Source organism: Geotrypetes seraphini, chromosome 8, assembly GCF_902459505.1.
Source record: "Geotrypetes seraphini chromosome 8, aGeoSer1.1, whole genome shotgun sequence".
In the NCBI taxonomy this organism is placed as follows: domain Eukaryota; kingdom Metazoa; phylum Chordata; class Amphibia; order Gymnophiona; family Dermophiidae; genus Geotrypetes; species Geotrypetes seraphini.
The window spans coordinates 8,448,484-8,469,845 of record NC_047091.1 but is presented as its reverse complement, the minus strand read 5'-3'; the positions used below and the strand labels follow the sequence as shown (position 1 = coordinate 8,469,845).

General features: G+C 43.6%; 1 protein-coding gene across 1 annotated transcript; it reads left to right on the top strand.

The window, feature by feature from the left end:
* The first annotated feature begins 2,507 nt into the window (after positions 1-2,507).
* Positions 2,508-18,433, top strand: LOC117364530 (ras-related protein Rab-39B-like). The gene is made up of 2 exons (XM_033953810.1): positions 2,508-3,246; positions 17,839-18,433. Exons 1-2 carry the CDS (start codon positions 3,032-3,034, stop codon positions 18,269-18,271), a joined length of 648 nt encoding a protein of 215 aa, XP_033809701.1. The 5' UTR covers positions 2,508-3,031; the 3' UTR covers positions 18,272-18,433.
* The last annotated feature ends 2,929 nt before the right edge of the window (positions 18,434-21,362 follow it).

Sequence of the window (21,362 nt, the reverse complement as noted above, 5' to 3'; positions counted from 1 at the left end):
CACGAAAAGTCTTTCCAGTCCATCCTGCGTCCGAAGCCCAAGCCTGCTCCTCCTCGTCCATCATGCCCACCGTTAATCTACCAGCGGTGTTATCCACCTAAACAGGCCCCGCCCATCCGTCAGCTGTTAAGAGACCACATCCTCAGAAGCAACAGCAGAAGCCACATTCGTCTGCTGTCCCTAAGGCTCCTCAGCCCTTTTGATTGTCTCAAAGAGGGCATAACCTCTGTCGTTCTGCCGTTTTCCAGTTTATCACCGATTAGAGGTTGTCTCCATCACTTTCATCTTCGATGGACGACGATTACCTCCGACCTCTGGGTCCTCTCCATCGTCAGGGAGGAATACTCCCTGCAATTCCATCAAGTTCCTCCGGAACATCCTCCAAGAGAGTATCCTTCCAACTTGACCCAGACCACCCTTCTTCTTCAGGAAGCTCAGGCCCTACTACAGCTGGAGGCTGTCGAGCCAGTCCCTTTGGCCCAACAGAACAAGGGTTTTTACTCCCAGTACTTCCTTGTGCCGAAGAAGACGGGCGATCTGCGCCCCATTTTGGATCTCAGGGCACTCAACAAGTTTCTGGTCAAAGAAAAGTTTTGCATGTTGACCCTGGCATCCCTGTATCCCCTCCTTGAGCAGAACGACTGGTTATGCTCTCTGGATCTCAAGGAGGCCTACACCCACATTCCCATTCATCCGGCTTCACGTCAATACCTCGAATTCAGGGTGGGACATCTTCATCTTCAATACCGAGTGCTCCCCTTCGGCCTCATTATTGTCTGGATACTTTCTCCAGACGGGATGGACAGTTTGGCCAAACAGTATTACAAAATTTATTCTCCTAAGTTGCCAACTCTCCCACCATCCCACTATGGTTAGCTTGGAGGTCACCCATTAGTGAGAATACCTGCCTGCTTGTTCTGGGATAAAGCAATGTTACTTACCGTAACAGTTGTTATCCAGGGACAGCAGGCAGCTATTCTCACGTCCCACCCACCTCCCCTGGGTTGGCTTCTCTGCTTGCTATCTGAACTGAGGAGACGCGCCCTGGTCTGGGCGGGAAGGCACTCGCGCATGCGCGGTGCGGGCGACTCGAAACTTCGAGTTTCTTCAAGCAAAAATGCTTGTGAGGGGTCCGCATCGGGGCTCCGTTGGATCACGTCATCCATTAGTGAGAATAGCTGCCTGCTGTCCCTGGATAACAACTGTTATGGTAAGTAACATTGCTTTTTCAAAATAAAAATAGAAAATTCTGTGGGGACAATGTCTTGGTTTTTCCGGATGTTGCCAACACAGTTTAGTGAATTGTTGTATCTGGCCGTGTATAATACAATGAAATTTCTTCACAAGGATCAGATATCAATCAAGAATAACCCAGGTGATAACGTTTTTTTCACCCTTACTTCCCTGTGCACAAGAAAGAGCTTTTCAACAAGTTTGTTTGCCCTCAGAGATGCCACCAGAAGATCAACATATCATATCTACTGGCTTTATGCACCTAATCGTCATAGGGTCAAAACATTTAGTGTGTGTCTTTTTTGTTTATTTTTTTAGTTTTTAGTTATTTTAACCTTAAAACCATAAATATTTTTAAGAAGTTTTTGAATATTAGAATACTTAGCTGGCTGGTGGTAGATGACTAGTAAGGGATTAATGAGCCAACATGTTTCACCCTTCGGGGGGGTTTCCTCAGGGCTACTATCCCTTATTTCTGCCAATAGTTCACGACATGGCCAACACAGTTTAGGCATTTCTGACATTAAAACCTCGAGTCCTGGCAATTGAAGCATCCTTTTACCTAAAAATCCCTTAGAAATGTTTACTTAAATATCAGGACAAAGATTATGGGCTCCTTTTATCTAGCTAGCGGGCTTAGCGTGTCGGACATTTCATCAGGCGCTAACCCCCGCGGCAAGCCAAAAAAAACTAATGCCTCGTCAATGTTAGACGTTAGCGACTAGCGCGACAGGCGCTATAACGCGCGGTGTTCCTCGTGTTAAACCCCTACCGCACCTTGATAAAAGGAGCCCTATATCTTTTGGGATCCTCTACAACTAGAGCAGTTCAAGAAACTCAAAAAATCATCATAAACTGGTAATTACTGTCTTTGGAGTTAATTAAAATATCCAAGTGTGAATTGAGAAATTTTTAAAAGTTTTTTTTTTTTTTAAATATTACTTATTTAGATTTTATTACTATTGGAATCTCTTAATTATGATTGTAATTTCCTTTGATTTAAGATTGTAACCTTCCTAAATGTGGGCTTGATGGAAAATACTGGTTGTTCTAAAATATTGCTTTAGATGTATTCTAGTTCTTTTCTGTATTGAAAATTCCATTCTTATACTTTGTATAATGTATAATTTTGAAAATGATAATGAAAAAAATTATTATAAGTAGTCATCTAAATATATTTTTGCTAATGTCGACCTCTCTCATTTCCTGCAATATGGGCAAGGACTTCTGTGCCCGGATGCAGCCCAGGGGATTAGAGGGAAAGATTCATGATTTGCCAGTTCTGAGTTTCAGCTGTCGAAGGAGGAAGTGTCGCCCTTCGCTGCCTGCCAGGTCTGAGCTGAGGAGGTTCTGCTTTTTGGAATGTGGAGAAACGAGAGTCCTGCGTGCTACTAAGAAGGAGGTTTTCTCCCCACTTCCAGACAGCAGCACTGGAAGTACCATGGGTCGGAGCACCCTGCCTTCTGGCACTGAACCGAAACGACACCCCTCTGACTCCAGCAAGTCTTAACTCGCAGCTGGAGGTTCGTGTTGGACGACCGAACCCCCCTAAGTTTCTTTGCTTTCGTTTCTCTCTTTCGTTTCGTAGAAAGCCGAAAGATCGCTCTTCTTTTAAAGAGAGAGGCTCTCTCCCGAAACGACACCCCTCTGACTCCAGTAAGTCTTAACTCGCAGCTCCTGGCTCGTGTTGGGCTACCGAACTCCCCTAAGTTTCTTTGCTTTCGTTACCCTCTCTTTTGTTTCGTTTCGGAGAAATCCGAAGATCGCTCGTCTTTTAAAGAGCGAGGCTCTCTCCCGCATGGATTCGCTGTGGCATTACCAGTTCCGGATCGTCCTGCTGGGAGACTCCACGGTGGGAAAGTCCTCTCTGCTGAAGCGCTACACCGAGGGCACCTTCCTGGATCTCATCAACCAGACGGTGGGGGTGGATTTCTACGTGCAATTCTTGGAAGTGGAGCCCGGAATCTACGTGAAGCTGCAGTTCTGGGACACAGCCGGACAGGAGCGGTTTCGGTAGGTGTAAATTAAAATGACACCTGGGCGCACGTGGTGCCTGGATGGCTCCATGTCCAGGCGGACGGACCTGCTTTGCGTCCGAGGGGGGGGGACAAAGCCGGGACTGGATCTCGTGCTTCTGGCATGGAACACGAGATTTCTAGCAAAAAAGGGCAGAGGATGAGGCTTCCTGTTGTCAGATGCGGTGGGCCAAAGCCAGGGGTCTCAAAGTCCTTCCTTGAGGGCCACAATCCAGTCGGGTTTTCAGGATTTTCCCAATGTATATGCATGAGATCTATGTGCATGCACTGCTTTCAATGCAGATTCATTGGGGAAATCCTGAAAACCCGAATGGATTGCGGCCCTCAAGGGGACTTTGAGACCCCTGGCCAAAGCGTTTAGGAAAATATGATACAGCTTTGGCACATATTGTCTTACAAGAGGGGAAAAATAGCTAGCTTTGAATGAATTCATATTGAAACTGGAGTGCTCAGCCAGTCTGGACCTATACATCACTGGTTCCCAACCTTGTCCTGGAGAACCACCAGGCCAATCGGGTTTTCAGGCTAGCCCTAATGAATATGCATGAGAGAGATTTGCATATCATGGAAGTGAGAGGCATGCAAATCTGCTCCATGCATATTCATTAGGGCGATCCTGAAAACCCGATTGGCCTGGTGGTCCTCCAGAACAGGGTTGGGAGCCTCTGCTATACATGACAAAGAGATGTACAATATTTATTTATAGTAAGTCTCAGGGTGGCATAAGAACATAAGAAACGCCTTCAGCGGATCAGGGTGTCAGGTCAAAAGTGCATTGGGACAAAGGTGCGCCCAGACAATTGAGCGCAGCGCGGAGGCACGCGCCGCTCTAAATTACTGTTTTTAGGGCTCCTACGGGGAGGGGCGTGGGGGGGGAACCCCCCACTTTACTTAATAGACATCGCGCCGCGTTGTGGGGGGTGTGGGGGGTTGTAACCCCCCACATTTTACTGAAAACTTCACTTTTTCCCTGTTTTTAGGGAAAAAGTTCAGTTTACAGTAAAATGTGGCGGGTTACAACCCCCCATAACGCCGACGCGATGTCTATTAAGTAAACTGGGGGGGTTTCCCCAACAAAACCCCCCGTCGGAGCACCTAAAAACTGTAATTTAGAGCGGCGCGGCGGCACGCGCTGCGCTCAATTGTCGGTGCGCGCTTTTGTCTTTCGCGCCGTTGTCTATGAACCGCGGATCAGACCCTAGGTCCATCTAGTCCAGCGGCCCGCGCACGCGGAGGCCAAGCTAGGTGCTCCCTGATGGAGACCTTGACACACCCGTATCCCTCAATGTGATTTGCAAGAAGGTGTGAATCCAACTTGCGCTTGAATCCCAGAACGGTAGTCTCCGTCACCACCTCCTCCGGGAGAGCATTCCAAGCGTCCACCACTCGCTGTGCGAAACAGAACTTCCTGACATTTGTCCTGAGCCTGCTGCCCCTCAGTTTCAGTCCATGACCTCTTGGTCCGTGTCACATTTGAGAAAGTGAATAACGATGTTTCTTGATCTATTTTGTCGAATCCTTTTAATATTTTAAAAGTCTCTATCATAACCCCTCGCAGCCTCCTCTTTTCGAGGGTGAACTCTCCCAGTCTTCCTAGGCGTTCCTTGTAGCTCAAATTTTCCATATCTTTTACTAGTTTTGTGGCTCGCCTCTGCACCCTCTCCTGCAGGGTTATATCTTTCTTTAGGTATGGAGACCAGTGTTGGACACAGTATTCAGAAGGCAGCCATGCAGCTAACTTTATTCATCTTCCTTGGATTTCTTTTTACTTTTTTTTTTTGGGGGGGGAGATCTCTTTATATTCTTTTTTTTTTTTTTTATTTATCTATAAGATTTTCACATTATTATCAAGAATCTCATCTTGTACAGAAAGTGTAATCAAGAAAACATAATATTTAACTTTACTTTCAATCCTGAAAATAAATCAAAGTATAAAAGGAAAACGCATCTTAACTTAATCACATACTAGTCCTCCATTTAGGATCCAAGATTAACGAAAAGAGTAATGAAGTTTAAAGAATAACTTTACAAAGAAAATCACTTAACTGCTGCTGAAATAGAGCTAATGATCACGTGGATGCAGATGGTCCTTCACACTCAAGACTCTTCTCTTTATATTATATATTAATGTCCCCCCCCAAACAAAAATCTATTGCACAGTTGGGTACAACCGAATATTAGTTATAATATAAGTTAGGGAAATTTCCAAGTACCTATCTTATTTATTTTTATTTATTGTATCTTTTAATGCATCATTTTTGTAAACCGCTTAGAAACCTCACGGTTATTAGCGGTATATAAGAATTAAATTAAATTAAATTAAAAAATATTTCTTCATAGGGCAGGCCTGAGGTGCATTGGCCGCATAGCAGCCAACTTTTCAAAATTATTGGAGGTGCTAAACCCAATGGAAATCATCTCTCCCTGGATACAGTCAAAGAGTTTAATATTGGAGGTGCTCACGCACTGGGAAAACAGAAGGTGATGCGGGGCAGCACTGAGATGCATTAGTAGGGCTTTGACTGGGAGTCTCAGCACTGGGGGGGGGGAGGGGAGATGCACAAAACTCTGGTGCTGTTCCTGTACAGGCTGGAGAAACATCGGGCAGCTGGACTTGAGTCGGTCCAGCGTATGGCCACCCGGATGGTCTCGGGACTCAAGGATCTCCCGTATGAGGAAAGGCTGAAAAAATTGCAGCTATACTCACTCGAGGAACGCAGAGAGAGGGGGGGACATGATCGAGACGTTCAAATATCTCACGGGCCGTATCGAGGTGGAAGAGGACATCTTCTTTTTCAAAGGCCCCACGGCAACAAGAGGGCATCCGTGGAAAATCAGGGGCGGGAAACTACACGGTGACACCAGGAAATACTTCTTCACCGAGAGGGTGGTTGATCACTGGAATGATCTTCCACTGCAGGTGGTCGAGGCCAGGAGCGTGCCTGATTTTAAGTCAAAATGGGATCGTCACGTGGGATCTCTTCACAGAGAAAGGTAGGGGAGGGTTATTGGGGTGGGCAGACTTGGTGGGCCGTGGCCCTTATCTGCCATCTATTTCTATGTTTCTATTTCATTTTGGCTCTAAAGGAGGCTGGGCTGGGAGGTGGTCTGCTGGATACCAGGGCTGTTTTATTTTGGGTTGGGGGATTGGGGAAGTGTGCTCAGGCACTGACAGGAAAGTAAAGGGGGGGCTACAGACAGCTCCCAGATTTTTATAATTTGTCAGGGGTTTTGTGCAACCCTTTGTTCTGGCCACTTCTGCTAATGGGCTCCGGTTTTGGTTTTGTTTTTAGTTCAAATATTTTATTAAGAATTTCAATGTTACAAAAACAGAACAAGCATACAGAGAAAAAAAAAAAGCATGATATAACACACAGGAATGGAAAAATGATAATGTTTGCATGAACAATCTCAGTGGAAAGAATGCTTTTATATATATATATGCTTCAAGTAGGAACCAAATTTGTTTTCTCAGAAACTTTTAATTCTAGTTAGTGAGTTTGGCACCCATGGTACTATTCGAAAGAGTGTCAGATCAAAAGTGCGCCGGGACAAAGGCGCGCCCAGACAACTGAGTGCAGCACGGGGGTGCGCGCCGCAGAAAATTAATGTTTTTATGGCTCCGACGGGGGGCGTGGGGGGGAACCCCCCCACTTTACTTAATAGAGATCGCGCCACGTTGTGGGGGATTTGGGGGGTTGTAATCCCCCCATTTTACTGAAAACTTCACTTTTTCCCTGTTTTTAGGGAAAAAGTTGTTTACAGTAAAATGTGGACGGTTACAACCCCCCAAACCCCCCATAACGCTGGCGCGATCTCTATTAAGTAAACTGGGGGGGGCTCCCCAACAAAACCCCCCATTGGATCCCCTAAAAACTGTAATTTTCTTCGGTGCGCGCCTCCGTCTAGCGCTCAATTGTCGGCGCGCGCCTTTGTCTTTCGCGGGGTTGTCTATGAACCCTCGAAAGGGTCCAGAGAAGAGCGACGAAGATGGTTCACCTTTTCCTGTCGTAATAAATTTTACGTGACACTGGTTCAAATCGTAATTATTTTAGCAAAGTTTTGTATTCACCGTTATCATTTACAGCTATTGTAAACACAATGGCCCAATAGATGGGACAAGTGAAAGATAGACGGTAGAAGTCTGAGGCTTTTTTCTCTGTTTTTTGAATTGCACATTGTGATCAAGCCTGAGTGTTTATTAGATCTATTGGGTTTTCACAACACTTGAGTCGGTGTCAGGTCAAAACCGCGGAAGACAAAGGTGCGCGCCGACAACAGCGCAGTGCGGAGGCGCGTGCCGAAGAAAATAACTGTTTTTAGGGGCTCCGACGGGGGTGTGTGGGGGGGAACCCGCCACTTTACTTTATACAGATCGCGCCGCGTTATGGGGGCGTTGTGGGGGGTTTGGGGGGTTGTAATCCCCCACATTTTACTGAAAACTTCACTTTTTCCCTTAAAACAGGGAAAAAGTTAAGTTTACAGTATAATGAGGGGGGGGTTACAACCACCTACAACGCTGCCGCGATCTGTATTAAGTAAAGTGGGGGGCTCCCCAACAAAACCCCCCTTCGGAGCCCCTAAAAACTGTCATTTTCTTCAGCGCGTGCCTCTGTCTTGCGCTCAGTTGTCGGCGCGCGCCTTTGTCTTCCGCGGTTTTGGCTATGAACCCCTGAGTCTTCTGGCTACATATGATGGCAACGACATTTTTTGGAATGGCCCGTCATCCGGGACACACGATAGGAAAAGGTTAAGGGGTTGGAAGAGCTGCCGTACAGGGAAAGATTAGAGAAACTGGGCCTCTTCTCCCTCAAACAGAGGAGACTGAGAGGGGACATGATCGAAACATTCAAGATATTGAAGGGAATACACTTAGTAGATAAGGACAGGTTGTTCACCCTCTCCGAGGTTAAGAGAACGAGAGGGCACTCTCTAAAGTTGAAAGGGGATAGATTCCGTACAAACGTAAGAAGGTTCTTCTTCACCCAGAGAGTGGTAGAAAACTGGAATGCTCTTCCGTAGTCTGTCATAGGGGAAAAAACCCTCCAGGGATTCAAGGTAAAGTTAGACAAGTTAAATAAAGGTGTACGCTGGTAGGGTTAGTCTCAGTAGGGTGCTGGTCTTTGACCGGAGGGCCGCCGCGTGAGCGGACTGCTGGGCATGATGGACCACTGGTTTGACCCAGCAGCGGCAACTCTTATGTTCTTATGTTCATACTAATGAGATCATTAGCAAAGGACTTTTGGTCTCTGCTTCTGTGCATGGTAAAACAGTGGTCGAAAGCATCAAACAAAAAGTAACCGCCCCCCTCCCCCAAAAAAATTAACCCAGGGCTCTTGGGCTGGGGATTCTCTGAACACCCTTGAAGGCCTTGACAGTACTGATCTGAATTTGATTGGCTGAACAGCATCTGCCTGTTGCCTGCTGAACCAATAAAATTCAGAGCAGTGCCCTCAGGGCCTTTACGGGATTGGGCGAATCCCCTGAAGGCCCTGACCGCACGCCACTGCGTAGGTACATTCTCTGTCCTTAGTGGACGCACGATCTGGAGCAATGAAGGGTTAAGAGACTTGCCCAGGGTCTGCAATATCTCCTTCTATTCCAGTTCTGAGACTTCTTTTTTTTTGTCCCCCACACATTCAGAGCTGCTTCACTAATGCACCAACCATCCATTTCCAGTCAAGCCTTCTGAGTGCCATTGTTTCATGCACAGGGACAAGGCTGATTATGACTACAGCTCCCAGAATTCTCAAAGAGGGCGCCTCAATCTCTTGCTCTGCTTCAACCAGTTATAAAATAACAAGTGATGACTCTGAAGTGGAAAAAGAAGTTCCTTCCATTTTCTCAGAAACCATTGCCATATGATTGTGAATCATCTTAGTGAAAGAGGAAGATCTGGAAAGCTAATGAGCAGGGGAAGATAGTGAGCCTTGGGTTGTATGCTGAGTCAATTCTAAAAACCTCTTTTTACCAGGAAGCTTTTCATTGTAACTCTCTTCCAGTGCACCTCTTTCTAATGTACAAGTGATACCTTGGAATTCGAACTTAATCCGTTCCAGAACCCCATTAGAGTTCCAAATCATTAAAGTTTCAAGACAAATTTTCCCATTTAAAATAATAGAAATTGGATTAATCCATTCCCGGGTCCCACAAACTCAAATTTTAACAGTAAATACACTGGATTTTAAGATAAAATATTAACAAACTAGTGTTTAAGCCCGTTACATGTCAATCACAATTGACAGAGGCTGCACCATGCAACCCCAAATTAACAAAATAATAAAGGCATCGTTCATGACCATGAGAAATCTAAGAAAAATCCGAACATTCTTCGAAAAGAAGCAATTCCTACTATTGGTACAATCTCTTATTCTTGGGATGATAGACTACTGCAACATACTATACCTATCATGTCCCGCGACCATGATGAAGCAATTGCAGACAGTACAGAATACAGCCCTAAGACTTGTCTATTCACTAAAAAAATATGACCATATCACAGAGGCATACCATGACTCGCACTGGCTTCCAATAGAAGCGAGAGTGCCCTTCAAATTCTTACTTTACAAGGCTATCAATGCAGAAAGCCCAACCTACTGGAATAACCGACTAAATCAATCCTACTCAACCAGACACAGAAGAACCCACTCACTATTCTCCCACCCTTCATCCAAAAATGTCAAACGAAAAAACTTTATGACAACCTTATAGCCTCCATAGCAGCTAAACTGGACAGACAAATCACCACTCTGTTATCTTCAACTACAAACTACAAAACCTTTAAGAGATACTAAAACCATACTCTTCAGAAAATACATAAAACCTATCCAGCACGACCAATCCCAATCCAACATCCAACACTCTCTATACCCTTAATACTCTCTAATACTCTTCTATTTACCAAACATTATCTAAAACCCCATAATTCACCCTATTCCTATCTCCTAAAAACTTATACTTCCCGTTGATGACTATTTTACCCAACATTTTTATTACCTTAAAAATTTTATGTCATCGCTTATTCTATTCCTTCAAATTTTGAATGTAATTCTTGTTTTAGTTTGGATGTAATCCGCCTTGAACCGCAAGGTAATGGCGAAATAGAAATCACTAATGTAATGTTACATTAACGGGTGCTAGAATAGATGTTTCTGTCTATCTTTCTTTCTGACTCTCTTTTTGGCCACTGTCTGTCTGTCTCTTTCTTTCTTTCTGTCTCTCCTTGACTACTGTCTGTGTGTCTGTCTGTCTCTCTCTCCTTGGCCGCTGTCTGTCTGTCTTTCTATCTCCCTCTGTCACTCTCTGTGTGTCTGTCTGTCTTTCTGTCTCTCTCTCTCTGTTTGTCTGTCTCTCTCTCTCTCTCCATGGCCACGGTCTGTCTTTCTGTCTCTCTCTCTCTCTCTCTCTCCTTGGCCGCTGTCTGTCTGTCTTTCTGTCTCTCTCCTTGGCTGCTGTCTGTGTGTCTTTCTGTCTCTCTCTCTCCTTGGCCACTGTCTGTGTGCCTGCCTGTCTTTATGTCTCTTTCCCTCCCTCCCGTTCCCCGCCTGTGCCCCGCTCCCCTTCCTTTGCCCTCCCCCCAGCCCACCCCCTCTCTGTGGCAGCACCACCAGCACCATGGCAGCGAATAAACAGATCCTCATCTTCGACCCACCCAACGAACTCAAATTCAGAGGTAAGGGGTGGTAGGTTCTCCGCTGGGTGGGCAGAGAGCGAGGCTCCTGTGAACTGCAACGGTGCTCTGACCCAGAGGGGAGAGTGAAGGCAGAGGAGAAAACTGGACACGTGTGCGACCAGGGAGCGGCAGTGGTTGTGGCCTTCCCTCCCCTGGCACCGCCACCTCCTTCTCTCCCCGGTGTCAGCTGACGGTGGCGGGCTTCAGGTGTCCTGGCCTCTGCTACCCCATTTTGAGAGTTCTGTGCCCCTTCTTAGCTGCTGGAGCTGGTTCTCCGCTGGTGCTCTGCAGCTGTCCTGGCATTTGCAAGCATCTTCCCTGAGCCCTCCGTTGACAGGGTGATTGGGAGAGGTACTGATTCCAGAGGAGGGCGAAAACTCCTGCAACTGTCCCAGCGAACGCACCGAATTTTAACATTTCTCTGCCGGCCACGGAGTTACGGATCACGAAGGCAGGGATCATGCAGGTAGGGGTGCGCATGCGCACTTTGGGTTTTATTATTAGTGATGATAATAATAATACAGTACAGTATTTTCCTCACTACACTACACAAAGGCGAAAATCACACGAGATGCTTTCACTACAGCTTCCGACAATGAACTGTACGACGTATGGGTGTCCCGAGCGCTGGAGAAACGTACACACGAACAGTGTTCAGGCTGATCAGATTCTAAAGCAGCGTTCGGATTCCGGGGCAAAATTTGCTTGAATTTTTTGTTTGGATTCCAAGATATTTGAGTACTGGGGCATTCAGATTCCAAGGTATAACTGTATTTTCTTGCTTTTAATTCCTCTCGCCATTGATAGGCAGTATATAAGTAATAAGTAAACTTGGAAACTCTTTGGGTACATTTTACTGGTGTGCATCATGCATGGGTACTCTCTGCACCCGTAAATCCGCTTTCCACAAGACTTTATGGACTGGGAGCCATAATTTTATTTGCAAAGATATGTTAGGAGGGAGGAATGGGACTTGTATACACTTCTCTCTCCGTATTTGCGGTTTCAGCAATCGCGGTTTTGATTATTCACGGTTTTAACTTGCTGGCTCCTCCCCCCCAAATTACATCAGCGTGCATGGAGAAATCGCAGATTCCCATCACTTTTCTTCACCGTGTTTTGCCTCTCCTTCAGGAACAGGCCAGGTCTCCCACCATGTTATTCACGGTGTCACCACATTCACAATGGTTTTTAATAGAAAAGCGCAAATAACATATGAAAAAGTTATTTGCGGTTTTTCTGTTAATCCCCTATCACAGTGAATACGGAGGGAGAAGTGTACTACCTTTCAAAGCACTTTACACTTCTCCCTCCATATCTGCGGTTTCGCTTATTCACGATTTTTTTGCCACTGACTCCGCCCCCCAAAATTACATCATCATTAAAGTACTTTTTCCTTTTACTGTACCGTACTGAACCAATAAAAGTTTATTGCTTACCATTAACTCAGAAAATCGCTGCTTATAAACTTTCTTAAATTAATTATGGGGGCTAAGAAGTTTGACCAAGTTACTCCATTACTTCAAAAGGCACATTGGCTCCCAGTATCATACCAAATTTTATATAAATTATCTTTACTCACATTTAAATCATTATTATATAAAACCCCTGCTTTTATTTACAAAGTTTTAATTCCATATAATTCTCCTAAATTTTTAAGATCTAATGACCAACTTTTGTTGGTCATTCCTTCTCTTAAAATTATTAACACTCGAAGGCAATTCATTTTTACTGTAACAGCGCCACAGACTTGGAATTCACTCCCACTTTATTTAAGAGAGGAGAAGAATTTGGAAAAATTTAAGAGTCAACTTAAGAGCTTTCTTTTTAAAGATACGTTCAATACCTAATTAAATGTTAATTGCTCTTTCATCATTTGCTCTGTTATGCATTTTTGATCTTCAATTATTTATTTGTCCTCCCATTCCTTTTGTGTTTTACCTTAATTGTTGATTCTTTCCTATCGAACATTGTATTTCTTCCCCTTTTGTCCTATTGTTTGCTTGTTTTTGTATTATTTACCTTGTTTTAATTTGTTTGTTTTTGATGATTTTATACCCTTGTTAATGTTACTCTCTATTTTATGTACATTTTAGAAATTTATTTTATTATGTGTACATCGCTTAGTAATTGTAATAGGCGATTAATCAAATAACAAATAAACTTGAAACTTGAACTTGAAACTTCTTCCACAAATTCGCTGCTTCCATGCTTCCCAGTGTGCACTAAGAAAAACGCTGCTTCCCAGCATCCATAGAGAGAAAGGCTTCTTTCTAGCATGCCTGCCCTGAAATCGCTGACTGCCTGCCTGCCTGCCAAGAAATCGCTGTAGAAAAGTTATTCGCGGTTCCAAAAATAAAAACGGAAGGCTTTTTCTAAAAACCGCGAATAACATAAAAAAAGTTATTCGCGATTTTTCTGTATTTGTGTCTATGGTCCGCCCGCATTCCTCGCAAATACGGAGGGAGAAGTGTATACAGGTACTTATTTTGTACCCCAGATAATAGAGGATTAACCCCCCCTTTTACAAAACCATAGTGCAGTTTTTGGCACTGGCCGCGGCAGTAACAGCTTCGACACTCATAAGAATTCTATGCGCATTGGAGCTGTTACCACCACAGCCGGTGCTATAATCTGCACTACAGTTTTGTAAAAGGGGGGTTAAGTGACTTGCTCAGGGTTACAAGAAGCAGTGATGAGATTTGATCCCATAACCTCAGGGTCCTGAAGCAGCAGTTCTACCACTAGGCCACTCCTCATCATGGTAGGCAAATATTGAATATTTGTACAGAACTTAAGGCTGCCAAATTCTCAGGATAGGGTTGATCCAGTCCTGGGTTTATCCTAGTGCATGCTAGAACTTGTATTCTTGCATTTTTTAGGGAATGCGTAGACAAACATGATTTAATGAGGCAGAGTCAGCATGGGTTCAGCCGAGGGAGATCTTGCCTCACCAATTTGCTTGACTTCTTTGAAGGTGTGACTAAACATGTGGATAAAGGTGAGCTGGTTGATGTAGTATATCTAGATTTTCAGAAAGCTTTTGCCAAAAGTTCCCCATGAGAGGTTCCTGAGAAATTTAAAGAGCTATGGGATAGGTGGCAAAGTTCATTTGTAGATTAGGAATTGGTTATCGGATAGAAAACAAAGGGTAGGGTTAAATGGTCATTTTTCTCAATGGAGGAGAGTAAACAGTGGAGTGCCATAGGGGTCTGTACTGGGATGGTGCTATTTAACTTATTTATAAATGATCTGGAAATTGGAACGATGAGTGAGGTGATTAAATTTGCAAATGACACTAAACTGTTCAAAGTTGTTAAAACGCATGCGGAGTGTGAAAAATTGCAGGCAACCCTTAGGAAAATGGAAGACTGGGCATCCAAGTGGGAGATGAAATTTAATGTGGACAAATGCAAAGTGATGTACTTTGGGAAGAATAACCCAAATCACAGTTACCAGATGCTGGGGTCCACTTTGGGGGTTAGCACCCAAGAAAAGGATCTGGGTGTCATTGTAGACAATATGATGAAACCTCCTGCCCAATGTGTGGCGGCGGTCAAAAAAGCAAACAAGATGCTAGGCGTTATTAAAAAAGGAATGGTTAACAAGGCTAAGAATATTATAATGCCTCTTTATCGCTTCATGGTATTACCTCACCTGGAGTATTGTGTTCAGTTCTGGTCTCCTTATCTCAAGAAAGATATAACGGTACTAGAAAAGGTTCAAAGAAGAGCGACCAAGATTGTAAAGGGGATGGAACTCCTTTCGTATGAGGAAAGACTAAAAAGGTTAGGGCTCAACAGAGCGTAAATGGCGTACTACTCGATCAAACCAATCCCTTCAACTATATAAAGAAAGAGCCACTTTATACAAAATCACCATTCAAAAAGTTAAAAAAGAATACTATTCTAACCTCATAAACACAGCCAACAACTCCTCCACACTCTTTAAAATAGTTCGATCTTTATCTCCGTACTCCAAAAAGAAACCACCATTAGTTTCCACACAACCTCTAGCCTCCGAGCTCGCATCCTTTTTTGACAACAAAATTAAGGAAATTCGTTCTCAGCTTGGTCAATCCATTCCTACCCCAATTCAAGGCATTCCAGCCGAGCCTACTACTTTATCTTATAGCACCTGTTCCAACTTTAAACCTCCATCTCTGGATAATCTTCTCAAAGTTTTCCAATCCATTAACACACCCTACAATGTTACAGAAACCATTCACCCTATACTCCTGAAAAAGTTTTTTACCTTTTTCGGACCATTTCTTCTAGAAATGGTAACAAACTGCCTTTCAGGCAACTGCGTTCCCAAAGCCTGGAAAACCACCCTGGTCCTCCCTAAATTAAAAAATCCAAACACTGATCCAACATTACCAGCAAATTTCCGACCTATAGCCAACCTCCCTGCCATTTCAAAGTTAACTGAGAAAATAATTTATAATCAACTCGCAGAATTTATCGAAAAAACGAATGCCCTGCATCCACATCAAACCGGTTTTCGCCCATACTACTCTACCGAACTATCCCTATTAGGTCTTATTTCAACTGTCAACTATTATCTAGACCACCAAAAATCAGTTCTTCTCATCTCATTAGATCTTACAGCAGCTTTCGATACTATTGATCACTCTTTTCTCATTAACCGTCTCAGCAACTGCGGCCTCACTGGTTCCGCTCTTCAATGGTTCATCTCATATTTCAACGACCGAAGCTTTAGAGTTCATTCAAAGAAGGAAACTTCACTCCTCATATCTCAAACCTATGGTGTCACACAGGGCTCCATCTTATCTCCTCTGCTGTTCAATATTTTTTTGTCCCCTCTCCTTACTCTTGCACAGTCAATAGGATTTACAGCCTATGCCTATGCAGATGATATTCAATTACTTCATCCAGTAGATACCTCTAATCCCACAGATATTCAAACAATCAACAAAAAATTAGATGAAATAAGTGACTGGCTTTATGAAAACAAACTCTCTCTAAACATCAATAAATCAAGCAGCCTACTTTTTCCTACCAAAAAGAACGAAAGTATTCATGAACAAATTCTCATCAAAACTTATCCTGTAAAAATGGAAACTAAAATAAAACTACTAGGGGTTACCCTAGACAAGGATCTTACCTTTCATGATCAGATTAGTACAGTTGTAAAAACTTGTTTTTACAAACTAAGGCTTATACGTTCTCTATCATCCATCCTTGATACTACAGCCATCACAACTCTAATTCATTCACTTGTCATCTCTCACCTTGATTATTGTAACTCTCTTTACAATGGACTCCCTCAAAAAGAACTACGACGACTTCAACTCATACAAAATACAGCCATAAAACTTATTGACAAATTAGGAAAATATGACCATGTTACACCCCTCCTGAAAGAAGCTCATTGGTTACCTATAACCCATCGTATCACATATAAAACAATTATGCAAGTCTTCAAAATTAGATTCTTCCGCCAACCTTCTTTTCTAGATAAACTTCTCATCCCTTACTGCTCATCACAGACCCTCAGATCAGCTGATCAAAACCTACTATCTGTTCCCACAATCAAAGATTTCTTCTATACGAGAAAGACTAACTTTTCTGTAGTCGCTCCTACTCTATGGAACTCATTGCCATCCCACATTCGTCACGAGACATCAATTGATAAATTTAAGGCCAAACTAAAAACTTTCTTATTCCAAGACGCGTTTTCTTGCTCCTAAATATAATTTATTCTCAATACCACAACCGCTTTTAGGAAGCGATCCCATTCCTTATGTTACATCCTTCCCTTTCCAAATTTTTTTTTTTTTTTATATTGAACTATGTATTTTTTCCCCTTCAACTACTTCTCCCTACCATCACTTTCTAGTATGTCCAGTTAAAGTCTAAATGTTCACAATCCCCCTTCTTTTTCTTTTCAATTATTTTATATATTGTATAAATTTTATTTTTATTTAATCTTATTTTAACTTGTAAACCGGCTAGATTATTTGCTGATAGTCGGTATAGTAAAAATTTAATAAACTTGAAACTTTTCAACTTGGAAAAGAGATGGCTGAGGGGAGATATGATTGAAGTCTAAAAAATCCTGAGAGGAGTAGAATGGGTACAAGTGGATCGATTTTTCACTCCATCAAAAATTACAGAGACTAGATGTAGTTACAGGGAAATACTTTTAAAACCAATAGGAGGAAATATTTTTACACTCAGAGAATAGTTAAGCTCTGGAACGCATTGCCAGAGGATGTGGTTTTAAGAAAGGTTTGGACAAGTTCCTGGAGGAAAGGTCCATAGTCTGTTATTAAGACATATGGGGTAGCCACTGTTTACCCTGGATCGGTAGCATGGAATGTTGCTACTCTTTAGGTTTTGGCCAGGTACTAGTGACCTGGATTGGCCTCCATGAGAACGGGCTACTGGACTTGAAGGACCATTGGCCTAACCCAGTAAGGCTATTCTTATGTTCTTATGTAATGCAATGGAAAAATCAGACCTACAAGTTCCTGCATGCAACAGGGTAAACCCAGGACTGGATCAACTCTGTCCTGCAAATCTGGATCCAGTTGACAACCATAATAGTGCTGCCAAGTTACCCATTCCAGGAGAGGAGACATTTGACTGGTCCTGGTTTTAAACTTACACCCCAAAGCAGTGTAGTATTTGTAGTCCACGATTCTAGCCATTGAAATCAGTGCTGTGGGTCCCATAATGCACCATGATGAGGTTGGCAGAAATCCAGGACCGGCCAAAAAGTCTCCCTTTGGGAATGGGTAACTTGGCAGCTATGTTTGTATATAGTTGCATTTAAAGTTAAACCATCACATCTATATCATGCTAAAAGCTGATGATAAAGTGTTTACAGTTGGTCTAACTACTTTTCTTTTTTTTTTTTTGTCTGGAAAAGGTCGGTGACACGCTCATACTACCGGAACTCTGCTGGTGTGTTACTGATGTTTGATCTGACCAACCGCAAGTCCTTTGAGAGTATCCTGTTGTGGTATCGAGAAGTGACCGAGTGGGTGCAGCCAGTCAAGATGACGTTCCTGTTAGTGGGCCATAAGAGTGACCTGGAGGCACAGCGTCAAGTGCCACGTGAGGAAGCCGAGACATTTGCCGCCACATTGGGGATGTCGTACGTAGAGACCTCGGCCAAAAACAACAGTAATGTGGTGGCGGCCTTTCAACTGCTGACTCAGCAGATCTACCAGGCTGTTACCAGGGGGCTAATAGGATCCCAGGAGGATTGGGACGGTGTGAAATGCAGGTTGCCCTCCAAGGTCACCCCCAAGGAGGTTGCGATAGTGGAGCGGGAGACAAGAAAGCAGTGCCAGTGTTAGGAAAACACAAACAGCTTGTGATCCTGCGTCTTAGCTGTCAGTTGCTCCTGAACAGGGCAGTGGGAACGCTTGCTGGAATAAAAAGTTGTTTTTTAAAATTTTGTTTTATATGACTTGCTGACCAGGAAAGTTGTAGTAAAAAAAAAAAAAACCGGGGCGCAGCACGGAGAGAGAAAGAAAGTGACTGCTTCATGGGGAAGTCTGAACATCTTGGCTCAGGAATTTTTCTTTTTCTTTTAAGTCAAAGGCCACTGCTCCTCTTCCTTAAGTTAAAGACGTTCCAAATCCCATGATAATTAACATTAAAAGGGAAAGACAGTCTTCCAGAACATCTAATTCTGGCATCTGCTGTACCTAAAGTCTTGTCCAGTAGATAGAAATGTAAGAAGAAACTGTTTATCAGATTTTATATCCAGATCACCAGGATTCCTTAATTTTCATAGGCTTTGTAAAGCTAAGACAGACATTTAAAGAAACGTAGGGGTCTTTTCACAAAGCTGCAGTACAAACTGGCCTTAGTGTGCCCCTATATGGGTTACAGGTTTATTTGATAAACCGCCTCAGTACGAAAAAGCAATCTAAGCGGTTTACAGTATTAACATATGCATAAAACAATGCACTAAAGCCATTTATAATAATCCAGATTTTCTATTTATTTCATTGGCTGTGCACTAATGTTACCAAGAAACACGTACTGCCATCTGTTTTGTAGGCAAGGGTGCTTGCGTTACCCATGCGCTAACCAGTTAGTGCCCTGTAATGTAGCTGCATTAACTAGTTAGCACAAGAAAGCCGCTGTTTGCCCCTGACAGACCCCTCAAAAAAGTACCCAAAAAATTATTAGCATGCAGTTAGCGTGCACACATCCCAAAACAAATTCAAAACGCATTAGCATTCCTGTTGCATTAGGGTGAGCCAATGATGACCTACTTGAACTTGTAACTATGGACAGTGGTACCTCGGTTTACGAGTGCACCGGTTTGCGAGTGTTTTGCAAGACAAGCAAAACATTCGCAAAATTGGTGCCTTGCAAACCGAGCTTGCCTCGATGTATGAGCACCTCCCCCCGCGATCCGGCACCCCCCACCCATCCGAACACTTCGCTTACCCTCCATCTGGCACCCGGCACCAGCACCAACCCACAGGACAGTCCTTTTCGCTGGGCCTTGAGCATCTGCGCATGCTCAAGGCCTTCGAGAATCTCAGAGAGACCGGAAACTCAAAAGGCCTTGAGCATGCGCAGATGCTCAAGGCCCAGCAAAAAGGACTGCAGATCTTCGGGCACCGGCACCGGCATGTCCTGAGCATTGGTGCTGCTGCCGGTGCCAGATGGAGGGTAAGCGAAGTGTTCGGGTGGCTGGGGGGGGTGCCGGATTGCGGCGTGGGGGGAGGGTGCCGAATCATGTGGGGAATGTCGGATCATGGTGGGGGAGATTCCGGATCACGGGGGGGGGGGCCTTCTTGAGCAGGGGGGGGATAGAGCAGTGCTGCTGGCCTCGGGAGGGGGGGGGGAACGAATCAAGTGAGTTTCCCTTACTTTCTATGGGGAAACTTGCTTTGATATACGAGCAATTTGGTTTACGAGCATGCTTCTGGAACGAATTATGCTCGTAAACCAAGGTTCCACTGTATTTGTAACTATGACCTAACTTTATTAATAATTGTACTGATCTACCTGTATTAGCAACTCTATTGAATATCTGTGTCAAATTGTCCGTTTTAACTTCTTGGGAAACTGACCTTGAACTGAATAGGTAAAGGCAGAATAGAAAACCTGTTTAACTTAACATAACATAATCCTGTTTTCAGAGTAGCCAATCCAGGTCACAAGTACCTGGCAGAAACCCAAAGAATAGCAACATTCAATGCTACCGATCCCAGCGCAAGCAGTGGCTTCCCCCATATCCATCTCACTCTCAATAGCAGACTACGGATTTTCCCTCCAGGAACTTGTCCAAACCTCTTTATTTAAACCCAGATACACTAACTTCCCTTTTGTCAACATCTGTAAAAATTGTCATTACCCCAGGTCTGTTTTTGTTTAAAATATATTTTATTTGGCACATCGTTTGGTGTTTCTGTACACTGCCTAGAAGGCTTGATTGGCAGTATAAGAAATTTTAAATAAAATTGAAATAACCACAGGAAGGGCTGTGGAACACTGGCTGAGCTGCTGACTCTGCACCCCAGAGGTCGTAATATCAAATCCCTGGTGCTTCTCCTTGTGACTCTGGGCAAGTCACTTAATCCTCCAGCGCCCACTGCCTTGAATATGCCAAAACAACAAAAAAGGCAGTATACAAGTCCCCATTCACGTTCTGATAATGAGTTCCAGAGCTTAGCTATTCATTGAGTGACCAAATATTTCTTCCTGTTTATTTTCAAGGGATTTCCATGTTACTTGAGTGTCCCCTAGTCCTTGTGATTTTTTCAGAGTGAAAAAAAAAGTAGATTCACTTTTACTCGTTCTACACCACTCAGGTAAATATACAAAAAAGGGAAGTTATGAATAAGGCAGACAATGTTAAGTACAGTGAAGAAATCCTGCAAAGGAACAGAATAATTGGCAGTGGTAAAGTCTGAATATGGATGTTTCTGCTCATCCCCTCGGTTTCATTCCTAAGGTGTGCTTGGAACTAAAGTAAGTCAACAAAAGTATTGCCAGGTTATTTCTTTCTTATTATTCTCACTTAATAAATATATTGGGCCTGAAATTCAATGCCTTCCAGACAGCACAGAGAATCTAGTTACTGCAGAAATGACTCCAAGAAAACAGGGCTGCAGGTTTGCTCTTAATTTGTACCAGCTCAGAAATAAATACTTGCTGGCCTAATGCTTTCAACAGTGCTTCTCTGCACAAGCTCAGCCCTACAAATCTAAGCAAAGAGGAATTACAGGTTTACTTGGGGCTCCTTTTATCAAGCCGCACTAGCGGTTTAACGCGTGTAATAGCTAAACCTCGTGAGCAGGCGGTAGTTTTTGGCCAGCGCGGGGGTTAACGCGTGGCTTGATGAAAGAAGCCCCCGGTGCTAGTGAACATACACCTCCCATTTTAATATTGCTCAATTGGTTTGAAAAGTAGAGAAAAGGT

Bases quoted from the DNA above. Each gene is read 5' to 3' on its own strand.
- LOC117364530 (XM_033953810.1), top strand. From the start codon at position 3,032: ATGGATTCGCTGTGGCATTACCAGTTCCGGATCGTCCTGCTGGGAGAC. The intron at 3,247-17,838 runs GTAGGTGTAAAT...TGTCTGGAAAAG, and splicing joins GCCGGACAGGAGCGGTTTCG to GTCGGTGACACGCTCATACT.